Source organism: Balaenoptera acutorostrata, chromosome 1, assembly GCF_949987535.1.
Source record: "Balaenoptera acutorostrata chromosome 1, mBalAcu1.1, whole genome shotgun sequence".
In the NCBI taxonomy this organism is placed as follows: domain Eukaryota; kingdom Metazoa; phylum Chordata; class Mammalia; order Artiodactyla; family Balaenopteridae; genus Balaenoptera; species Balaenoptera acutorostrata.
Genome location: NC_080064.1, coordinates 118927009 through 118948863, shown reverse-complemented (window position 1 = coordinate 118948863; position 21855 = coordinate 118927009). Strand labels below are relative to the sequence as shown.

The 21855-nt window shown below is 40.3% G+C and overlaps 2 protein-coding genes across 2 annotated transcripts in view; one reads left to right on the top strand and one right to left on the bottom strand.

The window, feature by feature from the left end:
- The first annotated feature begins 7648 nt into the window (after positions 1-7648).
- Positions 7649-10949, top strand: CFAP126 (cilia and flagella associated protein 126). Its single transcript, XM_057556619.1, has 5 exons — positions 7649-7675; positions 9232-9294; positions 9500-9580; positions 10093-10269; positions 10656-10949. Exons 1-5 carry the CDS (start codon positions 7649-7651, stop codon positions 10947-10949), a joined length of 642 nt encoding a protein of 213 aa, XP_057412602.1.
- A 1673-nt stretch (positions 10950-12622) lies between these two features.
- SDHC (succinate dehydrogenase complex subunit C) overlaps positions 12623-21855 on the bottom strand; it is a 28778-nt gene continuing 19545 nt past the window's right edge. Inside the window, exons 5-6 of the mRNA XM_007171699.3 lie at positions 16420-16583; positions 12623-13491 (exon numbers count right to left, since the gene is read on the bottom strand). Of these exons, the coding sequence (XP_007171761.1) occupies positions 13387-13491; positions 16420-16583 (269 nt within the window). The 3' untranslated portion in view covers positions 12623-13386. The remainder of the gene's footprint in view (positions 13492-16419; positions 16584-21855) is intronic.

Below are 21855 nucleotides of genomic sequence, written 5' to 3'. Positions count from 1 at the left end.
AAACATTTATATTAACATATTTCCATACAAATAACCCAATGAAAGTTTAGTATTAGTTGTTTTGTTTGTTTTTTTATACTGCAGGATCTTATTAGGCATCAGTTTTATACACATCAGTGTATACATGTCAATCCCAATCGCCTAATTCAGCACACCACCATCCGCACCTCACCGCAGTTTTCCCCCCTTGGTGTCCATATGTCCATTCTCTACATCTGTGTCTCAACTTCTGCCCTGCAAACTGGCTCATCTGTACCATTTTTCTAGGTTCCACATACATGCATTAATATACGATATTTGTTTTTCTCTTTCTGACTTACTTCACTCTGTATGACAGTCTCTAGATCCGTCCACATCTCAACAAATGACTCAATTTCGTTCCTTTTTATGGCTGAGTAATATTCCATTGTATATATGTACCACAACTTCTTTATCCATTCGTCTGTTGATGGGCATTTAGGTTGCTTCCATGACCTGGCTATTGTAAATAGTGCTGCAATGAACATTCGGGTGCATGTGTCTTTTTGAATTACGGTTTTCTCTGGGTATATGCCCAGTAGTGGGATTGCTGGGTCATATGGTAATTCTATTTTTAGTTTTTTAAGGAACCTCCATATTGTTCTCCATAGTGGCTGTATCAATTTACATTCCCACCAACAGTGCAAGAGGGTTCCCTTTTCTCCACACCCTCTCCAGCATTTGTTGTTTGTAGATTTTCGGATGATGCCCATTCTAACAGGAGTGAGGTGATACCTCATTGTAGTTTTGATTTGCATTTCTCTAATAATTAGTGATGTTGAGCATCTTTTCATGTGCTTCGTGGCCGTCTGTATGTCTTCTTTGGAGAAATGTCTATTTAGGTCTTCTGCCCATTTTTGGATTGGGGTGTTTGTTTCTTTGATATTGAGCTGAATGAGCTGATTATATATTTTGGAGATTAATCCTTTGTCCGTTGATTCATTTGCAAATATTTTCTCCCATTCTGAGGGTTGTCTTTTCGTCTTGTTTATGGTTTCCTTTGCTGTGCAAAAGCTTTGAAGTTTCATTAGGTTCCACTTGTTTATTTTTGTTTTTATTTCCATTACTCTAGGAGGTGGATCAAAAAAGATCTTGCTGTGATTTATGTCAAAGAGTGTTCTTCCTATGTTTTCCTCTAAGAGTTTTATAGTGTCCAGTCTTATATTTAGGTCTCTAATCCATTTTGAGTTTATTTTTGTGTATGGTGTTAGGGAGTATTCTAATTTCATTCTTTTACATGTAGCTGTCCAGTTTTCCCAGCACCACTTATTGAAGAGACTGTCTTTTCTCCATTGTATATCTTTGCCTCCTTTGTCATAGATTAGTTGACCATAGGTGCGTGGGTTAATCTCTGGGCTTTCTATCTTGTTCCATTGATCTGTTTCTGTTTTTGTGCCAGTACCATATTGTCTTGATTACTGTAGCTTTGTAGTATAGTCTGAAGTCAGGGAGTCTGATTCCTCCAGCTCCATTTTTTTGCCTCAAGACTGCTTTGGCTATTCGGGGTCTTTTGTGTCTCCATACAAATTTTAAGATGATTTGTTCTAGCTCCGTAAAAAATGCCATTGGTAATTTGATAGGGATTGCATTGAATCTGTAGATTGCTTTGGGTAGTATACTCATTTTCACAATGTTGATTCTTCCAATCCAAGAACATGGTATATCTCTCCATCTGTTGGTATCATCTTTAATTTCTTTCATCAGTGTCTTATAGTTTTCTGCATACAGGTCTTTTGTCTCCCTAGGTAGGTTTATTCCTAGGTATTTTATTCTTTTTGTTGCAATGGTAAATGGGAGTGTTTCCATAATTTCTCTTTCAGATTTTTCATCATTAGTGTATAGGAATGCAAGAGATTTCTGTGCATTAATTTTGTAACCTGCAACTTTACCATATTCATTAATTAGCTCTAGCAGTTTTCTGGTGGCAGTTTTAGGATTCTCTATGTATAGTATCATGTCATCCGCAAACAGTGACAGTTTTACTTCTTCTTTTCCAATTTGTATTCCTTTTATTTCTTTTTCTTCTCTGATTGCCGTGGCTAGGACTTCCAGAACTATGTTGAATAATAGTGGTGAGAGTGGACATCCTTGTCTCGTTCCTGATCTTAGAGGAAATGCTTTCAGTTTTTCACCATTGAGAATGATGTTTGCTGTGGGTTTGTCATATATGGCCTTTATTATGTTGAGGTAGGTTCCCTCTATGCCCACTTTCTGGAGAGTTTTTATCATAAATGGGTGTTGAATTTTGTCGAAAGCTTTTTCTGCATCTATTGAGATGATCATATGGTTTTTCTCCTTCAATTTGTTAATATGGTGTATCACATTGATTGATTTGCGTATATTGAAGAATCCTTGCATCCCTGGGATAAATCCCACTTGATTGTGGTGTATGATCCTTTTAATGTGTTGTTGGATTCTGTTTGCTAGTATTTTGTTGAGGATTTTTGCATCTATATTCATCAGTGATATTGGTCTGTAATTTTCTTTTTTTGTAGTGTCTTTGTCTGGTTTTGGTATCAGGGTGATGGTGGCCTCATAGAATGAGTTTGGGAGTGTTCCTTCCTCTGCAATTTTTTTGGAAGAGTTTGAGAAGGATGGGTGTTAGCTCTTCTCTAAATGTTTGATAGAATTCACCTGTGAAGCCATCTGGTCCTGGACTTTTGTTTGTTGGAAGATTTTTAATCACAGTTTCAATTTCATTACTTGTGATTGGTCTGTTCATATTTTCTGTTTCTTCCTGGTTCAGTCTTGGAAGGTTATACCTTTCTAAGAATTTGTCCATTTCTTCCAGGTTGTCCATTTTATTGGCATAAAGTTGCTTGTAGTAGTCTCTTAGGATGTTTTGTATTTCTGCGGTGTCTGTTGTAACTTCTCCTTTTTCATTTCTGATTTTATTGAGTTGAGTCCTCTCCCTCTTTTTCTTCATGAGTCTGGCTAAAGGCTTATCAATTTTGTTTATCTTCTCAAAGAACCAACTTTTAGTTTTATTGATCTTTGCTATTGTTTTCTTTGTTTCTATTTCATTTATTTCTGCTCTGATCTTTATGATTTCTTTCCTTCTGCTAACTTTGGGTTTTGTTTGTTCTTCTTTCTCTAGTTTCTTTAGGTGTAAGGTTAGATTGTTTACTTGAGATTTTTCTTGTTTCTTTAGGTAGGCTTGTATAGCTATAAACTTCCCCCTTAGAACCGCTTTTGCTGCATCCCATAGGTTTTGGGTCGTCGTGTTTTCATTGTCATTTGTCTCTAGGTATTTTTTTATTTCCTGTTTGATTTCTTCAGTGATCTCTTGGTTATTTAGTAACGTAAAAAATCCCTCTTCTTGATCATGTTCTATCTTCCAGATTCTAGTACCCTTTAAGGCCCAAACTATATTTCCTACTTTTGGAATCTGTTATAAATATCCCGTAACTTTACAATAAATTCCCCCCTTTTCTGTTTCAGGTAACCTGAATAGGTACTTCTTTTTACTGGGCAGTCTTGAGCTAATACTAATGCTAAAATTATTGAACACTCACTATGCATCAGGCACCCTACTAGGCATGTTACATATGTTTAATTCTCAAAACTCAGATTATCCTCATTTCACACCATAAGGGTTCTCAGACCCAGAAAGACCAAGTAACTTGTCCAAGGTCACACATTTAGGCAGAACCAGAATTTAATCCAGGCAATCTGACTCCAGTGCTCAAGTTGGTAGTTGCCCTCAATTAGGTAGTTTATACACTTCCTATAGACATAAAGTAAACTTGTAGCCCAATGGCAGATGATCTCAACCCAAATAAAAGATTTCCTAATGGTCTAATTTCAGGTATCAGAGAACCGAATCAAATGATGAAAATATCGTGAGGCATATTTTTTGAGTGGGGCCTTTATGAGCCCTTCCAACTTTGAAAGAGTTAAATCTGGTTCGATGAAAGAACAACAGCTGTACCTAAAGTCAACCAGTCAATCTGAAGAAAGGCTAAAATTCAATACAATTTTATTAGAAGCTTGAAATTGCCTGTTACTGTTTATATTACAATTTCCTAGTGTCTGTGAAATTCTAATTGGAGAATTCACACAGGACCCAGCCAGGATTGAACCATGGATTTGAAAAAGACACAAATAACCTAAAATGGTCACCTCTCCCTGCAGAACAATGGGTTAGAGGATCCAGAAACCGACCCAAATATATTAGGGAATACAATAAAGGTGGCATTTCAAATCAGTAGGGAAAAGATGGCTTATTCAATAAATGATGCCAAGACAACTAGTTAGGTATCTGGAGATTGACCTCAGTTTAGTCACCAAAATAAATTCTAACAGAATAAAAATTTAAATATAAAAACTGAAACCAGGGGTGAATTATTTTTTAAATATTAGAATTTACAAAAAGCCTTCAAAGCATAAGATCCAGAAGTACAGAAAGAAAGAGTGATAAGTTTGACTACATAAATTTAAATGACAAACTGGGGGAAAATGTTCGCAACATAACTGACAAAAGGGTTGATTTCCTTAATACATAAAGTTCAAATAGATTAATAAAAGTGATCAACAGCTCAATAACAAATGGCAAAAAACATGAAAGGCTATTTTCAGCGGAAAAAAAAGAAAACATATAAACAGAAGGAAAAAACCTTGTAATTAAAGAAATGAAAGTTTAAAACAATGATACACCATGTTTCACCTACAGCTTAAGAAGCAATACAGTGTAATGATTAAAACTGATCACTCTTGGGGCTTCCCTGGTGGCGCAGTGGGTGAGAATCTGCCTGCCAATGCAGAGGACACGGGTTCGAGCCCTGGTCTGGGAGGATCCCACATGCCGCGAAGCAACTAAGCCCGTGAGCCACAACTACTGAGCCTGCGTGTCTGGAGCCTGTGCTCCGCAACAAGAGAGGTCGCGATAGTGAGAGGCCCGCGCACCGCGATGAAGAGTGGTCCCCACTTGCCGCAACTAGAGAAAGCCCTCGCACAGAAACGAAGACCCAACACAGCCAAAAATAAATAAATAAAAATTTTAAATAATACAGATATACACTTTATAAAAAAAACAAAAAACAAAAAAAAAATACCTGATCACTCTAGAGTCAGAATACTTGGGATTAAATCCTGGTTCTACTCCTTACTGTGCATGCCCCAGTTTCCTAGGCTGGGGTTCTTGTGAGAACCAAATGAGAAAATATAATAAAAAGCAATTAGGACTGTGCCTGGCATATAGTAACTACATTAGTTCTTATTATTAGATTGACAAAAACAGGAAAAACATTGGTAAGGGAGTGGAGAACTAAGCACTCTCATACACCGTTGGCAGATGTATAAACTGGTACAATGTCTTTGAGTGGCAATTTGACATTGTCTACTAATGTTCTAAATTCATAAACCCTTTGACTTTACAATTCACTTTTAGAAATTTATCCTACTAATCACATATGTTCCTAAAGATATATACATATATTTCTCTCTATATATATTTATATTCGTAAAGATATATATGTAGATATAGATTTTCATTGCAGCAATGTATGTAACAGCAAAAGACTGGAAATAACCTAAATGGTCATCCAAATGAGACTAAATAAATACATGATGGTACACCCTAAAATGAAATAATAAACTGTCATGAAAAAAAAATCCCCAAGATAGTCAAAAAAGCAAATCACAAAACAGTGTGAACGACTTGCTCCCATTAATCTTAGAATGTATAGAATATTTCTGGAAGGAGACACAAGAAAATAATAACAGTAGTTGCCTCTGAGGAGCAAGACTGGGAGTTGAAGTCAAATGGAGATTTGCTTCTCATTAAATACCTTTCCGTAAAAGTGGAATTTTTTTCCCATGTACACTTTTTTCAATTAAACAAAAACTAGTTAATTTAAAAAAATAAGATTGCAGCCATCATATAACACTGCATCTCTATCAGAAAAGCATACCAGCTAAAGACAGAAGTTCCAAGAGAAATGATGCTTGCTTAAATATCATTGTGGCTTTAGGAACCAAAATGTTATCACTCTAGAGAGTAATGAGAACCACAGGGACTAAGCACATGAGTCTCCTTTCCAGACCTCACATAAGCACATCTGTTAACTGCCAGAGTCTGTAAAACAAGAGCTGTTTTTACCTCCATCTCTAGAAGTGTAGGAGTGTTCTTGTACTTGGTGTGTTGGTTGGGATGAGGACTTTGGGAGAAGAAGGAAGGGAGAAGGGATTTACAATCATCCATTAAAATGCTCCCCTGGTTCTCAATGATCTATTTCTTTGGACAACTTACTTCTTAGTTTTTTCCTTTCATTTTAATACCTTATGGATAAACTTTATAATTCAGAAAACACAATTCCACTTTCTCCCTAACAACCCAGTAGATGGTTCTGATAATGCCATTTTAGATTAGTCTCAGACAGGTTTCCTAGTCCAACAAATATTAGGTTTGTGTCATAGCACCACCACTTAATGTTCTAAATCTGATGCTTTCCACACTACAGCTTTCTTTCATCATCCCTGCTCAATCTCCTGGCACCAGCTCCTGATTCCACCTCATCCCAGCCAACATCAAGCACCTTTGTTTTTAGGCTCTGTGATTCTAGAGAGTGATGGAAGAGACAGGAGTCATTTAAGGACTAAGGATATGTTTTTCTTTCTGGGGACAAATCTGAATCAGCTGCTTTTAAAAACATCATTCCTGGACTTCCCTGGTGGCGCAGTGATTAAGAATCCGCCTGCCAATGCAGGGGACACGGGTTCGAGCCCTGGTCTGGGAAGATCCCACATGCCGTGGAGCAACTAAGCTCGTGTGGCACAACTACTGAGCCTGTGCTCTAAGACAGCCCATGAGCCACAACCACCGAATCCCACGAGCCTAGAGCCCATGCTCTGCAACAAGAGAAGCCATCACAGTGAGTAGCCCGCGCACCACAACGAAGAGTAGCCCCCGCTCGCCGCACCACTAGAGAAAGCCCGCGTGCAGCAACGAAGACCCAACACAGCCAAAAATAAATAAATATATTTATTTAAAATAAATAAATAAATAAATAAAAACATCATTCCTTTGTTATTCTGAGAAAACGAAGTAGTGGACCCTGTAAACAGGGTCTTGGCAGTACTGAGTACCTACCATGGTATGACATTATCTACTTTATTCACCTCACCTCATTTACCCTGTAATTGTTCTATTATCTCCACAATACAAATGACTATAGAAATTCAGTGAAGGGATGTCAGTTGTTTAATGCCATACAGCTCCTATGTTCCTGTGTTGAGTAAGGACTCAAACCCCAGTGTCTGGCTCTAAAGTCTATGGTACATTACACCACACTGCTCAATGAACACAGCTCTTGGGGCTCCATGGTTTGTTGTGGTAGTTAAAGACTCCAGTCAAAGACAACCTGGAAGTTCTTAAGCAGGGGAAGTTATGCTAGAAAAAAGTCAGGGCCACTATTCAACCAATTTTCTCACATTTATTTACTCTGTCCCTCCCATCTCTAAAATGAAAATGAACCTAAGTTTCAGGGGAAAAGATTGGGGGGCAGTGTCAGCCAAGAAAGTGATTAACAAGAAGGAAAAAGCAGCCCCTGCTAATTGGGAGGTAGTCGGAGAAGGTCGGCCTTCTTGCGGTTGCCAGGCAACACAGGTAAACAGAGGAAGTGGCAGGATCATGGCCACTAACTACAGTGCCAACCAAGTAAGTACTCTTTTCCATTTCTTTAACGTTTAATTTTGCCTTCCAGATTCCACCTTTGGCCTGACCCCTCCCATAGGATTCTGATGACTGAATATATAGCTAAGAGTCAGGTGAGATAGTATTTTTTTTACCTCCTCAGCTCCTCAGGGGAGGGAGGGCCTAAGGACAAGTAATAGGTATCTCTGGGTTAAGTTTGTAGGCCCTAACCCAGAGGTCAGCAAATTTTTTCTGAAAAGGGCCAGAGAATAAATATTTTAGGCTTTGTGGGTCGAGTGACAAAATCAGAGATATTATATAGGTATGAGAGAAAACACTTTTCCATAAAATTTTGACAAAATTCAAAATACAATAACTGAGTGCAATTTTTTGTAATATTAATGAAAAGCATGAAATTCTTATAGAATGAGAAAATATTTCACTTAATTGGGGTACAAAGTTAGTGTTCCCCTTTATCAAATCAACTGCAAATGTTCATCTATAAAAACAATTCTTAGCTTTCTCAGGCCATCCGAAAACAGACAGGAGGATGGATTTGGCCCAGGCCAGAGTTTGCTGACCGCTGGTCTAGACCAGCACTGCAATAAAAAGATAATGTGAGTCACAAATGTAACTTTAAATTTTCTAGTAGCTACGTGAAAAAAATTAAAAAGAAATAATTTTAATAATATAACTTAGGGACTTCCCTGGCGGCGCAGTGGTTAAGAATCCACCTGCCAATGCAGGGGACACAGGTTTGATCCCTGGTCCGGGAAGATCCCACATGCCGTGGAGCAACTAAGCCCGTGTGCCACAACTACTGAAGCCTACGTGCCTAGAGCCCGTGCTCCAAAACAAGAGAAGCCACCGCAATGAGAAGCCCACGCACTGCAACAAAGAGTGGCCCCGCTCGCCACAACTAGAGAAAGCCTGCGTGCAGCAACGAAGACCCAACGCAGCCAAAAAAAAAAATAATAATAATAATAATAATAATAACATAATTTAGCCCAGTTAAGTCCAAAATATTATTTCCAACACTTAATATTTTAAGTTATAATCAGATGTTTCACATTCTTTTTTGTACTAAGTCTTCAAAATCCATTTCATTTTATATAGCTGACCCTTGAACAAGGCAGGGATTAAGGTACAGATCCCCACACAGTTGAAAATCTACATGTAACTTTACAGTCGGCTCTCCATAACCCGGGTTCCACATCCACAGATTCAACCAACTATTGATCATGTAGTACTGTAATACATATTTATTGAAAAGTACATATTTATTTATTGTAAGTTAACCTGCACAGTTCAAACCCATGTTGTTCAAGGGTCAACTGTACTTACAAAGTACAATTTGGACTAGTCACATTTCCAATGCTCAATAGCCACATGTGGCTAGTGGCTCCCTGTTGGACAGCACACAGATGAAACAAATCACATTCTCTCTAAAGTGAGTTAAAGCTTACTTAGCATGGTTGTTCATGTCTTTGGTCTTCAAATCTAAAGAACTGTGCCTAGCTATCATTTCCTGGGCTTGGGGCCTTTGAGTCTCATAGGGATTCTCATCTTTTTCTCCACAGTATGAAAAAGCTTTCTCACCCAAGTATCTGCAGAACTGGTCTCTCGCCAAGCCAACAAAAGAGGTATTCCACGTTCAGCACAGCACAATGCCAGTTTCTGGTTCTTTACGTCATACTCTATGTAATTCATTGGTACCTAACTTCTTTCAGCCTTCTTTGAATTCCCATATCCTCCCCTCCCTCAGCCCTTAATTCAAGCCCTTCAGATACTTTCTTCCACTTTTCCACTCCATCTTCACAAGCACTTCTCTCCCCACCTCTACCCCAGAGGATTTCTTCCCATGAAGGCTACACTCAGATTATCGCCAATGATCGTGGTCATCTGTTGCCTTCAGTGCCCCGTTCCAAGGTGAGATACTCACCTCCATTCTCATCTTGAAAGGTATAGAACTGAGGCACAGAACTGTAGTATCAGAGCGGGGAGACTTGCAATCTCCTGCAGCTACTATTTGGGAAATTAAAGTGCAATCTAATTCACACTGTAACACGAGTGCCCCCAAACTTCCAGCCAGCTTATCCAACAGAACAGGGTTGTGTTTAACACCCAGAATTCCTTAAGCTGATGAATGATCTGTATAAAATGAACACCTTCAGGTGATAACATTTATGCAGTGGGTACGCTGCCAAACTTAACCTAAGGATATGGAATTTAAGCCAGCAGAGATAAGGGGATGAAAAAATTAGGGTAGCCTAAATGAGAGAGGGGGAAAAGGAAGAGTGGGGAAATTATGCTTTCATTCTTGTTTCATGACGATGCATTCCCAAAGGTAAAGGATGGAAATAAGACAAACAGAAGGCCCACCAATAGGTCAGTTACTGGGAGTGAGAAGCCCTGTTGAGAAATCCCATTTTTCCTTTTAGGCAAGTCCTTGGGGTTCCTTCATTGGCACCTGGCAAATGCCTCTGAAGGTACCCCCTGCTCGGGTGACCCTGACCTCCCGTACAGCTGCTGGTGCTGCCTCCCTTACCAAATGGATACAGAAAAATCCTGATTTACTCAAGGCCTCCAATGGGCTACATCCTGAAATCTTAGGCAAGGTATCTCTTCCTCCCATCTAACCTCAATCCTGTTGTCTTCACTTCTTTTCAACCTCAAAAATGCCTAATGTTATACTACCACAATCCCAGCAGGGGGAACCTCTAACCAATTCTGTCTTACCCTGTCTAGTCCTTAAACAACCTCTGAGGCCTGAAGGGATAAGCTAAGGGCATCTTATCCACACCCTCCCACTCACACCCCCTCCACACAGTACAAAATGACCTGATCTCAAGGGGAAGTTAACAGTATCAAATTTAACTCTTATTTGAAACCTGACCTTTTGTTCATGGAATGGGGAGAAAGGGATCTAGAATTCTGAGATGGATTGGGAATGATCTAGGCCTAACCTGAAACATAACTGTCTCTTCTATTCCACCCCTGACAGCCCCGTGATCCAGATAGTCAGAAGAAACTTGAGAAGTCTATCACAAAGACTGTACAGCAAGCACCAAGTCCAACCATAATCCTAAGCTCCCCAGAATCAAATCTCAATTCCCCAGATCAACTCCAAAGCTCACACCCCTCTGAAGGTCACACTCCGGGTCCCCAAAGCCCACCCAACTCTCCAAAGAGTCCACCTGGAAGCCCATGTATGCTAGAACACTGTGCAGGTCCTAATTTAGCCGAGGTCCAGAAATGCAAACCTGGAACTCCATTAGGGACTAAGGGACCACACTGAGAAAACCTGTCTAGAGATTGAGTGGTGTAAGCAAGACCCCCCAGTCAGGGAAATTATGGATGGGAATAAAGGCAAATTTGGAAAATAAACATTCTTTGTTGAATCTTCTACTGATTTGGATTTTTCCCTCCTGCTATGTCTGCCTCTTTTAACCCATAACTAGGAGGAGGGTTGGAGGAAATAGAGCAGGGAAAAGAACATGACAGTGGCTTGGGGGTAGAACACATTTTTACAAGGATTGAGTCATTTCCAGAAATGACCAGGAGGAAGCTGGTCTGAATCACAGCAAAAGAAACCTCAAATAACAAGTCTGTCACCCCTACTCGCTCACTGTTCATCCTGAGCATGAACTACAACTTCAAAGTCAGAAGTACAATCATTTAGGGTAGAGTGTGTGTATGTGCATTTGGAGAAGGTGGGGAAGAAAAGGTACAGAAAGCCAGAGTAGAAGACACAATCCTTGTCTAACACTTCATTATCTGATGACAGAACACACAAGGAAAACAAATTAGAAAGAGTTATAAAAGCAAAGCTCAAGCAAAAATACAAATATAATTTGAAAACTGAAGATACAGAAGTGATTAGAAGACAGAGAAGAAAAATAAAGGGAGACAACAAGTAGAAATTTAGGACAGAATAACATACATGATGACCACACTGCCACTCCCCCCACCCCAATCACCTGAATGATAAGAAGCCACCAAAAAAGTCCCTTATCTATTTCCCAGCCTCCAATTTGTTTATCATTATCCCCATTCTGCATCTTCCCGGCACTGGCTGTTAAATTTAATGCCCTTGCCAAACCTTTCCCAGTTCCAGTGCCCAATTGTTCCCTGATAAACACATATGCCTAACTCCAAGGACAAGTACAGAGGACATATGTATACGCTGGAGGAAGGCTACAAAGACTTCCCAGGGCCAGTGTAGCAAAAAGGGAGAAGTGATCATCACTTAAAGCCAAAGACTACTTGGGAGCTGGGATGAAGACTGTTGAGGCAACTAAGTAAGGTCTTCCTCTCCAACTGACACCAATTACAGCCACTGTTACTTCTCTCCAACCCACAGCTTTAACTGGTTGGCTAAAAACTCAGAGTGACAGCAAGATAGATCTGTCACCCCAGAGTTTCCAAAGACTATCAAAGCAGCACTCCTGTCAAGGCAGTTAGGGACCCAAAAGCCTGGCCTACATGGATTATAAAAGTAGCAAGTTTTTTCATTAAACTACAAATGTTTGCCAGGTTTCCAACAATCTCTCCTTTCTTACCTCTACTCCCCTTTCTCCCCAAATGGACATACTTAGTTCATATTCATAGTCCCGTGGCTGTCCCCTCCATTGTTCCACTGGATCATAATTTGCTGAACTGTACCTTAAGGCTTATAATAATCAGTTCTCAGTGGGATTTTGGAGCCTGTAATAACCAAAAATCTCTCCACATGCTTAACTTCCTCTCTCTTGCTCCTTCCTTCCCTGAGGTTTCGGCAAGATGTTAAAACCCTGGCTACTTGCATTTGATTCCCTGAAAATTTTTCCAGTGGTCACTTGTAGGACAAACTGTTTCCCTCCTGAGAAAGGTCAGATTGGGGGATGTAATCGCCTGAGACCAGAGGGAGGGGGGGGAAATTGGCTCCTCCCCAACCACCATTGTCTTGGTTTCTCAAGATATCAAGGAGAGTCAAAGACAAAATAATAATTTTAATTCCATTTCAGAAAAAGCTGTCACATGAATTTGGATTAGAAAACATGACAATAAGAGGCTTGGTTTTTCTGGAAATGCAAGGAAGAGAAATAATCCTTAATAGGTTCAATGATAGTTTTCTGGATCTTCCCCTTGCATCAAAAGCTATATATCTTCTTCTCCCCAAAGCATGTTCTCCAAGAGCCAACTTACTCTCTTCATCTCCCTCTAGCCGGGACAGGCTAATTCCCCTCCACCCCCACCCCTCTTCTTTCAGTCACACTGTGTGGGTGTTAAAGACACTGGGCTCTGACCAATTAACAGAATTGTCCTTTAAGCCAGCAACCCACAGGCAGTGGCAACCCAAGCCCCACTCCCAGTCCCCAAGGCAGAGGCCACAGAGTGGCATTGTTTCCACTGTCTTAGGAAGAAGGAGCCAAAAGCTGACCCTCAGCACAAATCAAGGCCTAATATGGAGAGAGAATGAGGGCTCCCAGGCCCAGAGTAGGCTGCAAGCTGGGGGCAGGAAAAGGGAGTTTTTACAGTCATTCCATCTTTAGAAATAAGGGGAAAACTGGATCCTTTTCCACTACTCTGGTTCTATAAGGTACTCTTACTGCTGAGCTCCAAGGGGATCTGCAAGCACAAAAGGGTCTAAACAAATCAAGATAACTTTGCCATGGCCTAAGATAAGAGTAACAAACAGGAAGATAGGTCAATGCAATAACTGGTAGGAAGATGATGCTGGGAACGTCGGCTCTTCACATGGCTGCCAGCCCTACAGAGGACAACACGGTAAGAACCAAGACAACCACTCCAGACTGGTATAGCTGGGAAATCGTCAGGCCTTTTCCTAGGTCCCACATCTGTAGAAATAAGAAAAAAAAATTTTTTTTCAGCAATCAGGGTCCTGGTCACTCTCACAGCTCCTTTCTCAGAAAGAAACTCCACCTAGGAACAGGCAATTCCTCTCAGCATGATTCTAGAGAAAAGCTCTTCTCCCCTTATTCCTGACCTTCACTTTCCTCAAAACCCACAATATAGTAACGACCACCCACTTATCCCAATGACAGTAAAGGGATCCATCCTCAGCCCATAAGATCTTCCAGAATGAATAGATAAAAACTTTCCCTCGTGACAAAAAAACTGATCAGTGTTTCCCAAAGTGTGTTTCTCCAAAAACTAGTTCCTCAGAATGTTAAAAGGCATTACATGGGGGAAAAAAGTTCTGTGGTCAAATTAATTTGGTAAAAGTTTAACTACAAGACTTCTCAAACAATTTATTAATGCACACTGTTAATCTCCAAAATGGATATAATATACATGATTTCCTAGGTATAGCCAACCACAGAATCCCCTTTGAGAAGGAACATTTGTCCATCAGAGGACTAGTATTTTTTTTTAATAAATTTATTTATTTATTTTTGGCTGCATTGGGTCTTCATTGCTGCGCACGGGCTTTTCTCTAGTTGCAGCAAGCGGGGGTTTCTCTTGTTGTGGAGCACGGGCTCTAGGCACACGGGCTTCAGTAACTGTGGCACAAGGGCTCAGTAGTTGTGGCTCATGGGCTCTAGAGCGCAGGCTCAGTAGTTGTGGCGCTCAGGCTTAGTTGCTCTGCAGCATGTGGGATCTTCCTGGACCAGGGTTCGAACCTGTGTCTCCTGCATTGGCAGGCGGATTCTTAACCACTGGGCCACCAGGGAAGTCCAGGACCAATATTTTTAAAAAATACTCTTTGGGGTCTAGAACATTATTTCTCAATTTTGTTTTGACTGTCACCCACACCCCCAACTAAGAAATATCTTTTTAATTAGTACCCAGTGTGTGTGTGTGTGTATGTATATGTGTGTCTGTGTGTGTGTATATATAAAATATATACTACATAAAAGTTCACGAAACAATAAGCAATATTTATCATTACCATGTGTGTTATATTCTATATGTTGTATTCTATTTAAATTTTTTGTTGTTGTTGGTAGCAATCCACTAAATTGATTTTCTACCCATTGAGTCAAAAAAACACAATTTAAAAAATACTGATCTAGACTCTCTTGTGCCCTAGGGACATTAACATATTGTACTCTAAAAGATCCCCTCGGGCAAAAGTAGAGTCTTCAGGTTTCATACTTTCCACATACGACTGTCTCAACACACACATATACCTATACCCTGAATGTAAAACTGAATAAATTAGGATTGTTTCAGAGAAAAATTAGAGAGCTCCCAAAATAATCAAGATGAGAAGATGCCCCTGCCTCAGCTGCCAAAGAGCTTCTACCTAGATAAGATTAGGAGTCAAACAGATTCCACAAAAAGCTGTTTTGCTTATAAAGGCACAGTGTTTTACCAAAAAATCGAGACCTACTGGGTGGTGGTGATGGGGGAATATTCTCTAGCATACCAGAGACCTTGTCACTTCCTACTCTCTTAATATCAATTCCACCCTCCACTCCCCAACTAGATCTTCTGGCAAGGCAATTATCAAGCTCAGAGTGCAAGAACTATGGACTGTCACAGAGAACAGATAAAATCCTGTCCCACACTCAGAGCCAGGACTTGCTAAAACAACAAACAAAAGCCGATTTAAGGGATTAAGAAAAGCCTTGACTGAGTTCTGACATTTTATAAAATCTCTTCCCCTTCCCTCCCCCCATACTGAGACAAAAGCAAATATATGGCAAGTCCCTGCCTGAGCCAGGATGCCAACAAAGGAAGCTGATCAGCTGATTCCATTGGAGAGCTTTGTTCTGTGGAATAAGAAGTCATTAATGGAAATTGCCCTCCCTCTCCATCCCCTCCTCCTGAGGGAAGTAAAGTCATTTTGAATCAAACTGAACACTGCCCCAGGGAACAGTTGATAGATACACTTAATTTAGTAGATCATTTAGTCTCTCACTTTTCTGATTCCATTAAACTGTCTATTGGACCAGACTACAATTCAGAAAGTGCTTATCTCTAGGCTCTGATGTGGAAGTTATGAAAGGTCAAATTAAGGCAAGAGCATCCAACTGACAGATGGCTTAGGTTGAGAAATAATGGAAAACCAGAAAGAATGAAGCTGTAATTATCTTCCTGGGAAAGGAAGCAAGACTAGGGGTAGGGAGACCACAAAATATAAATCTTAAAGTGCTGTAGGAGAGATTCATCTCTGACCTGGGGCAGGTTTCATTAAGCTTTAATTCCTTAATAAAGAGAAGGAGACACCAGTTTGAACTGACCCCAAGGTCATGCAGGAAGCAACATGGTCAGATTTCAGGCTATCAAAAGATTCCTAAACTCAGTATTGGGATCCTAGCACCCAGTTGCTTGTTAAAGTTGGCCCCATTCTCTCTAATAGTTCAAAACAAACAAAAAACAAAAGCAGTTAACACAATCCAATATCAAGATAATAAACATCAGTATATTTGACTCCAGCCAGATTTGTCACTCTGTGTCGATAGGAAGTTCAGACTGAAAGCAGTAACTATTATTTGTCTGATAAATATGCCTTCTATGCCAGATGTATGGCCTGGCTTCATGGGTCTCTTTTAGTAACATCCCTCTCGAAACTAAAAGAGTTCACTGAGACCCTGCAAGTATCTTCCAGGCCTACGTCCAGTCTCAGCTACATCACCAGCTGGGCTACCTGGCAACGCACAGGGCATCTAGTTTAGCTTTCCCCAAGAGGCCCTTGAACAAAGGTCCAGCACAACTAACTTTAAGAACAGCACTAAACCCACACCAGGAAAGAGAAAATCCTTCCAGGCTCTCCATTCCTTTCACCCAGAAAATGCACAAGTCTACAATTAACTTACCAAGTGTCGGATCCCATTCCAGGTGTGATACGTGAGAGGGAAGACGAGTGCAAATTTGGCTGTGTGGATCAGCGCTGGCCCCAAACACAGGGACTTTACAAGTTCCAAATGAGACTCAAAGCTCCCAGGGACCAAGAGGGCTGACAAGCCAAAAAGAGAGACCCCTGAGGAGAAACAAAGTAAGCCCGTCACAGCTACACACCAGCTACAACCAATGTAACACATAAAACTGGGTTCTATGACAGCCCCTAGGACTTCACACAATTCTAAACCATTTTAAAATGGGGACGATTTAAACTAATGTTCACGTTTGCAGTGAAAGATTCGCTACTTGGAATCTGACCCTAATCTCTTAAATTTGCCATATATTTTAGCATATTGCTCCTTCTTTCAACATCTCTCTCTATAAAAACTTCACCCACCATTTTAGAAGCCACCTCTGGCTGCATCTATATCATCATCTCAGTAAGAAAAAATAATAACAGTACATTCAGTCCAAGGAAAAGAATGAGAAAAAATTTTAAATCACTCAAATCTCTACCATACAAAAACTTAACTCAAAATGGATCAGAGACCTAAATGTAAGAGCTAAAACCATAACACCAAGAAAACAAAGGAGTAAATCTTTATGACCTTGGATGAGCAGTGGTTTCTTAGATATGACACCAAACCAGAAGCAACAAAATAATAAACTGGACTTCATCAAAATTAAAAACTTTTGGGCACTGTCCATTTCTCCATCAGTCTGGAAGAATGCTGGTGCCGAGAATAACTACCATGGCTTCCAGCTCTTTGACGAAACCTCAGATGCGTCCGAATTTTATAGCATTCGTAGGAGAAGCAAAGGCTGAAGGAAGACATGCTGTTCACACCCTAGGAGGAGGCAGCCACATCAGCGTCTGCTCTCCTAGAGGTAAGTGCGGCTGAGTGGCCATTCCTGGGACTCAGTTATTAGACTGCTGTCACATTTGGTGCACAGATCAGAGCTGAGCCTGGTATCTGAGGCATATGTGTGGCTGTCGAGGTTTCGGAACTTGAGGTTTGCACGGAAATTCAGAGGATAATGGGGAGCTCCTGTGATCATCTACCTTCCTATCTATCCAGACTGTCAAAGATCCTTGAATGCTCTTGGGTCATATTTTCCTCCCAAACCTTCTCAAACTATCTCAGTTCCATGGTACCTCAGTGTTTTCAGGAATTTTTTTCATGATGCCCCTAAGCCAAAAGAAAAACCTAACAGTTCTGTTTATTAAGTAGTTAGATTCAAACAACTTAAATATTTGTGTCCTAATAATTTAGCAGCTATTTGAAAAAAATATCCTTGTAAATGGAAAGAAAAAAATTTTATCCTTAAATAACCACAGTTACTTACTAATATGTTGTTGGATATCGTACATCTCAAACCTCAGAAATTAAATTGGACATTACCATCCTCACTTCCTGTTCCACACTGACCTTCACACAAGTCGGATTAGAGGATCAGACCTTCAGTGAGAGACCAGGCAAACCTACTGCTCAGGCTGTCAGCTTCGTTTCTAGAAAAGCCAAAGGACTTACAGATTTACAAAGTAATTAACAGAACTCTGAAATTACTGTTGTATTCTCTTGGGCTTTTTGTGAGATGGGACATGAATTATTGATTCTCAAATGTGATATGTCATATGTTAGGAATCCCAGTCATTCCAGACAGAGGCAGTGTAGAGAGAGTGAAAAGTGCACAAACTTTGGTTAAGACAGATCTGAGTTCAGTTCTGTCACTAACTAGCTACTATATCATCACTTCCTTCTCTGCTTATAATAATGCCTAGTTAGGACTGTGAGAATTAAATTAAATACATATATATAAAGTTCCTAATACAGGCCTGGTAGTGATTATTATTTACATTAATAGTTGCAATATTTAATCTTTTACCTCTCAGAAAATGTCTGATCATTTGTAGCTAAAAATCTCATTCTCAGCCCTTCCTATTCCATGTCTTGGTCCTTGAATTGTCAAGAGGGGATGACCTGGCAAAACTGATTGTCACCAGAAGAGAAAATGCTTCTCAGAAATGCTTTGTTTTCCCTCAATGCATGAATACTCCGGCCCGCCACGCACCCCACCCCCCCACAAGGCTGCAGGGAAGCAGACAGGCAGAATATATGATGAGATTAGTTTGACAACACTTTAGTTAAGACAGCAATCAGGTACTGCCAACCTGAGTTTTAATCATCATTTGGACAGGTCCACCAAGTCCCTTTTAGATGTTTTCATTCACTGTCTCTGCAGTGACATCTGCAGAGGCTTGCTGGGAAGAAGTGTCTGAAGGAACTTATGATGGCTTCTGGAAGTGGCAATAGGACTTACTGACAATCCGCACAGTTCTGTATGTAGCACTTAACTACAGAGGAGCAGGCTGAAATTGGTCCTGGCAGCCAAGTGAAAGCACCATTTAATTTTTCTTAGTGATTAGATGGGACAGCTTCAGTGGCTTTGTTTTCATAATTTAAATTGTTTGGCTGTTAGAGGAGTCCCTCCTCAGGCACTCAGGTTCTAGGAGGAGAGGCTATTTCCTGCCTCCCAGTACACTAGACATCAGAGGATGATTTAGGAAATTTCATATTTAATTTCTTCTCATATACTTTTCATTTGTAAAAGGAAAGCTTTGGCCAAAATCGCTTCTGATTAACTTATTGATATTCCTTGTTTGAAGATGTGATACAATAAGAAATACGTATTTGGTCTTTTTCCCAGTTCCTGGCACACAGCTCCTAAAACCCTTGTAATCTCTGGAGTGAAAGGAAAGTTTTTTTGTATGCTAATGAGATAATTAGTAGCTGGGCGGGGGCGCCGGGTGCGGGCGGCTAGACAGCTTCAGGATGGGGTCTAGCTGCCAAAAAGACCAAGGCATGATTTGAGGATTGGGACTTTTAGTCCCATACCTCCCCCTCCCGTTCCCTGTCCACCTCCCTCCCCCAACCCCACCACACCTGGGAGTGGCTGATGATTGAGCTAATCACCAATGGCCAATGATTTAATCAACCTTGCCTAGGCAATGAAGCCACCATAAAACCCCCTAAACTACAGGACTCGGACAGCTTCCAGGTCACTGAACACAAAGATGTGCTGGGAGAGTGGTGTGCCCAGAGAGGGCGTGGAAGCTCCATACACACTCCCCTCTCTGCTCCCCCATACCTTGCCCTGTGTATCTCCTCTGTTTGGTTTTTTAAATAAAGGAATTGAGGACTTCCCTGGTGGCGCAGTGGTTAAGAATCCACCTGCAATGCAGGGGACACGGGTTCGAGCCCTGGTCCAGGAAGATCCCACATGCCGCGGAGCAACTAAGCCTGTGCGCCACAACTACTGAGCTTGCGCTCCTAGAGCCCGAGCTCCGCAACAAGAAAAGCCACCGTGATGAGAAGCACATGCACTGCAACGAAGAGTAGCTCCCACTCGCCGCAACTAGAGAAAGCCTGAGCGCAGCAACGAAAACCCAATGCAGCCAAAAAAAAAAAAAGTTCTGAAGCAAGTTTAAAAAATAAAATAAAATAAAGAAGTTGATCCTTTATTTTAAAAACCAGTATGACTTGGGACTTCCCTGGCGGTCCAGTGGTTAGGACTCCACACTTCCAATGCAGGGGGCACAGGTTCAATCCCTGGTCAGGGAACTAAGGTCCCACAAGCCACATGGCCCAAAAAAAAAAAAAAAAAGAAACAAAACAGTATGTCTAAATAAAGTGTCTTCCTGAGTTATGGTGAGCTCTTCTAGCAAATTATCAAACCTGAGGAAGGGGTCATGGGAACCCTGATTTACAGCTCGAATTTTATATATTTAATTTAATTCTCACAGTCCTAACTAGGCATTATTATAACCAGAAAAGGAAGCGATGATACAGTAGCTAGTTAGTGACAGAGTTGGAATTGAACTCAGATCTAACTCCAAAGTTTGTGCTCTTTTCTCTTTCTCTAAACTGCCTCAGTGGGGAATGACCAGGGTATAACACATCACATTTGAGAATCAATAACTCCGGTCCCATCTCATTAAAAGCCCAGATGAAAAAAACAGTCATTTCAGAGTTCCATTAGTTACTTTATATATCTATAAGTCCTTTGGCTTTTCTAGAAAAGAAACGATTGCCTGAGCAGTAGGTTTGCCTATACAGTCAAGTGACCTTTCACTGAAGTTCTGATTCTCCAATCTAACCTGTTTTTAAAGACTATCCAAAACATTCAGGACCATTCTTCTACCCATTCAAGTTAATTGTACAATTTATTTATAGTTGTATTCCTCTAAAATATCTGTTGTTTGGCACTCATATTTTCTTTTTCGAATCTCATTCTTTTTATTGTTGTATGTTGCATCTTGATAACCCTTTCCCAGTCTCATTCACATTGCAGCTTCAGCTACCTGCCATTCTCAAGCAATTTACCTAATTTCACCTAGATTTTTATACTGTCTGTCACTATGAAAAATCACGAGTATTTTAATCCCTACAGAATCTAAGCAATGAAAGAGTGTTACTAGCCTTCTCTCTCCACCTTTTAAAGGACTGCTTGTAAAGGTCTTCCTCAATAAATTCTATATAAAGTCAAACTAGTGTCATCATGCTTTTTTAGTTCAACATGCTTTATAGAATTTATATATCGGCCACAAAATCTCTATAGTCTGAATAAATACCTAATCATGGATTTGTCTAGGCCAAACAAGTGAGAACATGAACCTTTTATGACTTCCCATGGTTTACGGGATCAAGTTCCAACTTCTCAGCACAGCAGTCAAAGTCCTTTACTGTCTGGTGCACTTTCCAGCCTTATCTTTTGCTGCTTCTCCCATAACACAACTCTTAAACAAGCAGATCTAGTTATCATTATCCAGGACTCTGGATGCTTTCCAAACCCTGTGCCTTTGCATAAGGTAGTCTGTCCATTGGAAAGTCCTCCTCTACCTCCTTTTCATGAATTCGCCTACTCATCCTTCTTTCAAGTTCTCCAATTCCTGCAGAGTTGTTCTCTCCTCTGGGATCTCATACCTCTATTAAAAAGTTATCACAGTGCATTCTAAATATTTATTTGTCTTACTCCTTAGACTCTTTCACCCTTGAGGGTAGAGGCTATTATTATCACTATCCAATTTCTAATGCATAACAGGAGATTAATTAGAAGTTAGAAGGAACGAACATATCTGAAATGACCACTATGAGCAAAGTGATTTACATGGTTGTACTCATTTAGTAAATAAAGATTTACTAAGCACCTACTGAGTGCTAGAGGATATGAAAGGTAAATAAGATAGATGCAGTTCCTACTCTGTGAAGAGTTTACAGCCTAATAAAAGAGACAGATTTATAAAAACTAAGCAAATAAAATAATTACAAGTTATATAATAACCTAAGGAATGGTAACAAAGGAATGATAACATCGGATCTTAGATAGGGGTTCCTATCTTTACTTGCTTA

Bases quoted from the DNA above. Each gene is read 5' to 3' on its own strand.
- CFAP126 (XM_057556619.1), top strand. From the start codon at position 7,649: ATGGCCACTAACTACAGTGCCAACCAA. The intron at 7,676-9,231 runs GTAAGTACTCTT...TTTTCTCCACAG, and splicing joins CTAACTACAGTGCCAACCAA to TATGAAAAAGCTTTCTCACC. The intron at 9,295-9,499 runs GTATTCCACGTT...CCTCTACCCCAG, and splicing joins TCGCCAAGCCAACAAAAGAG to AGGATTTCTTCCCATGAAGG.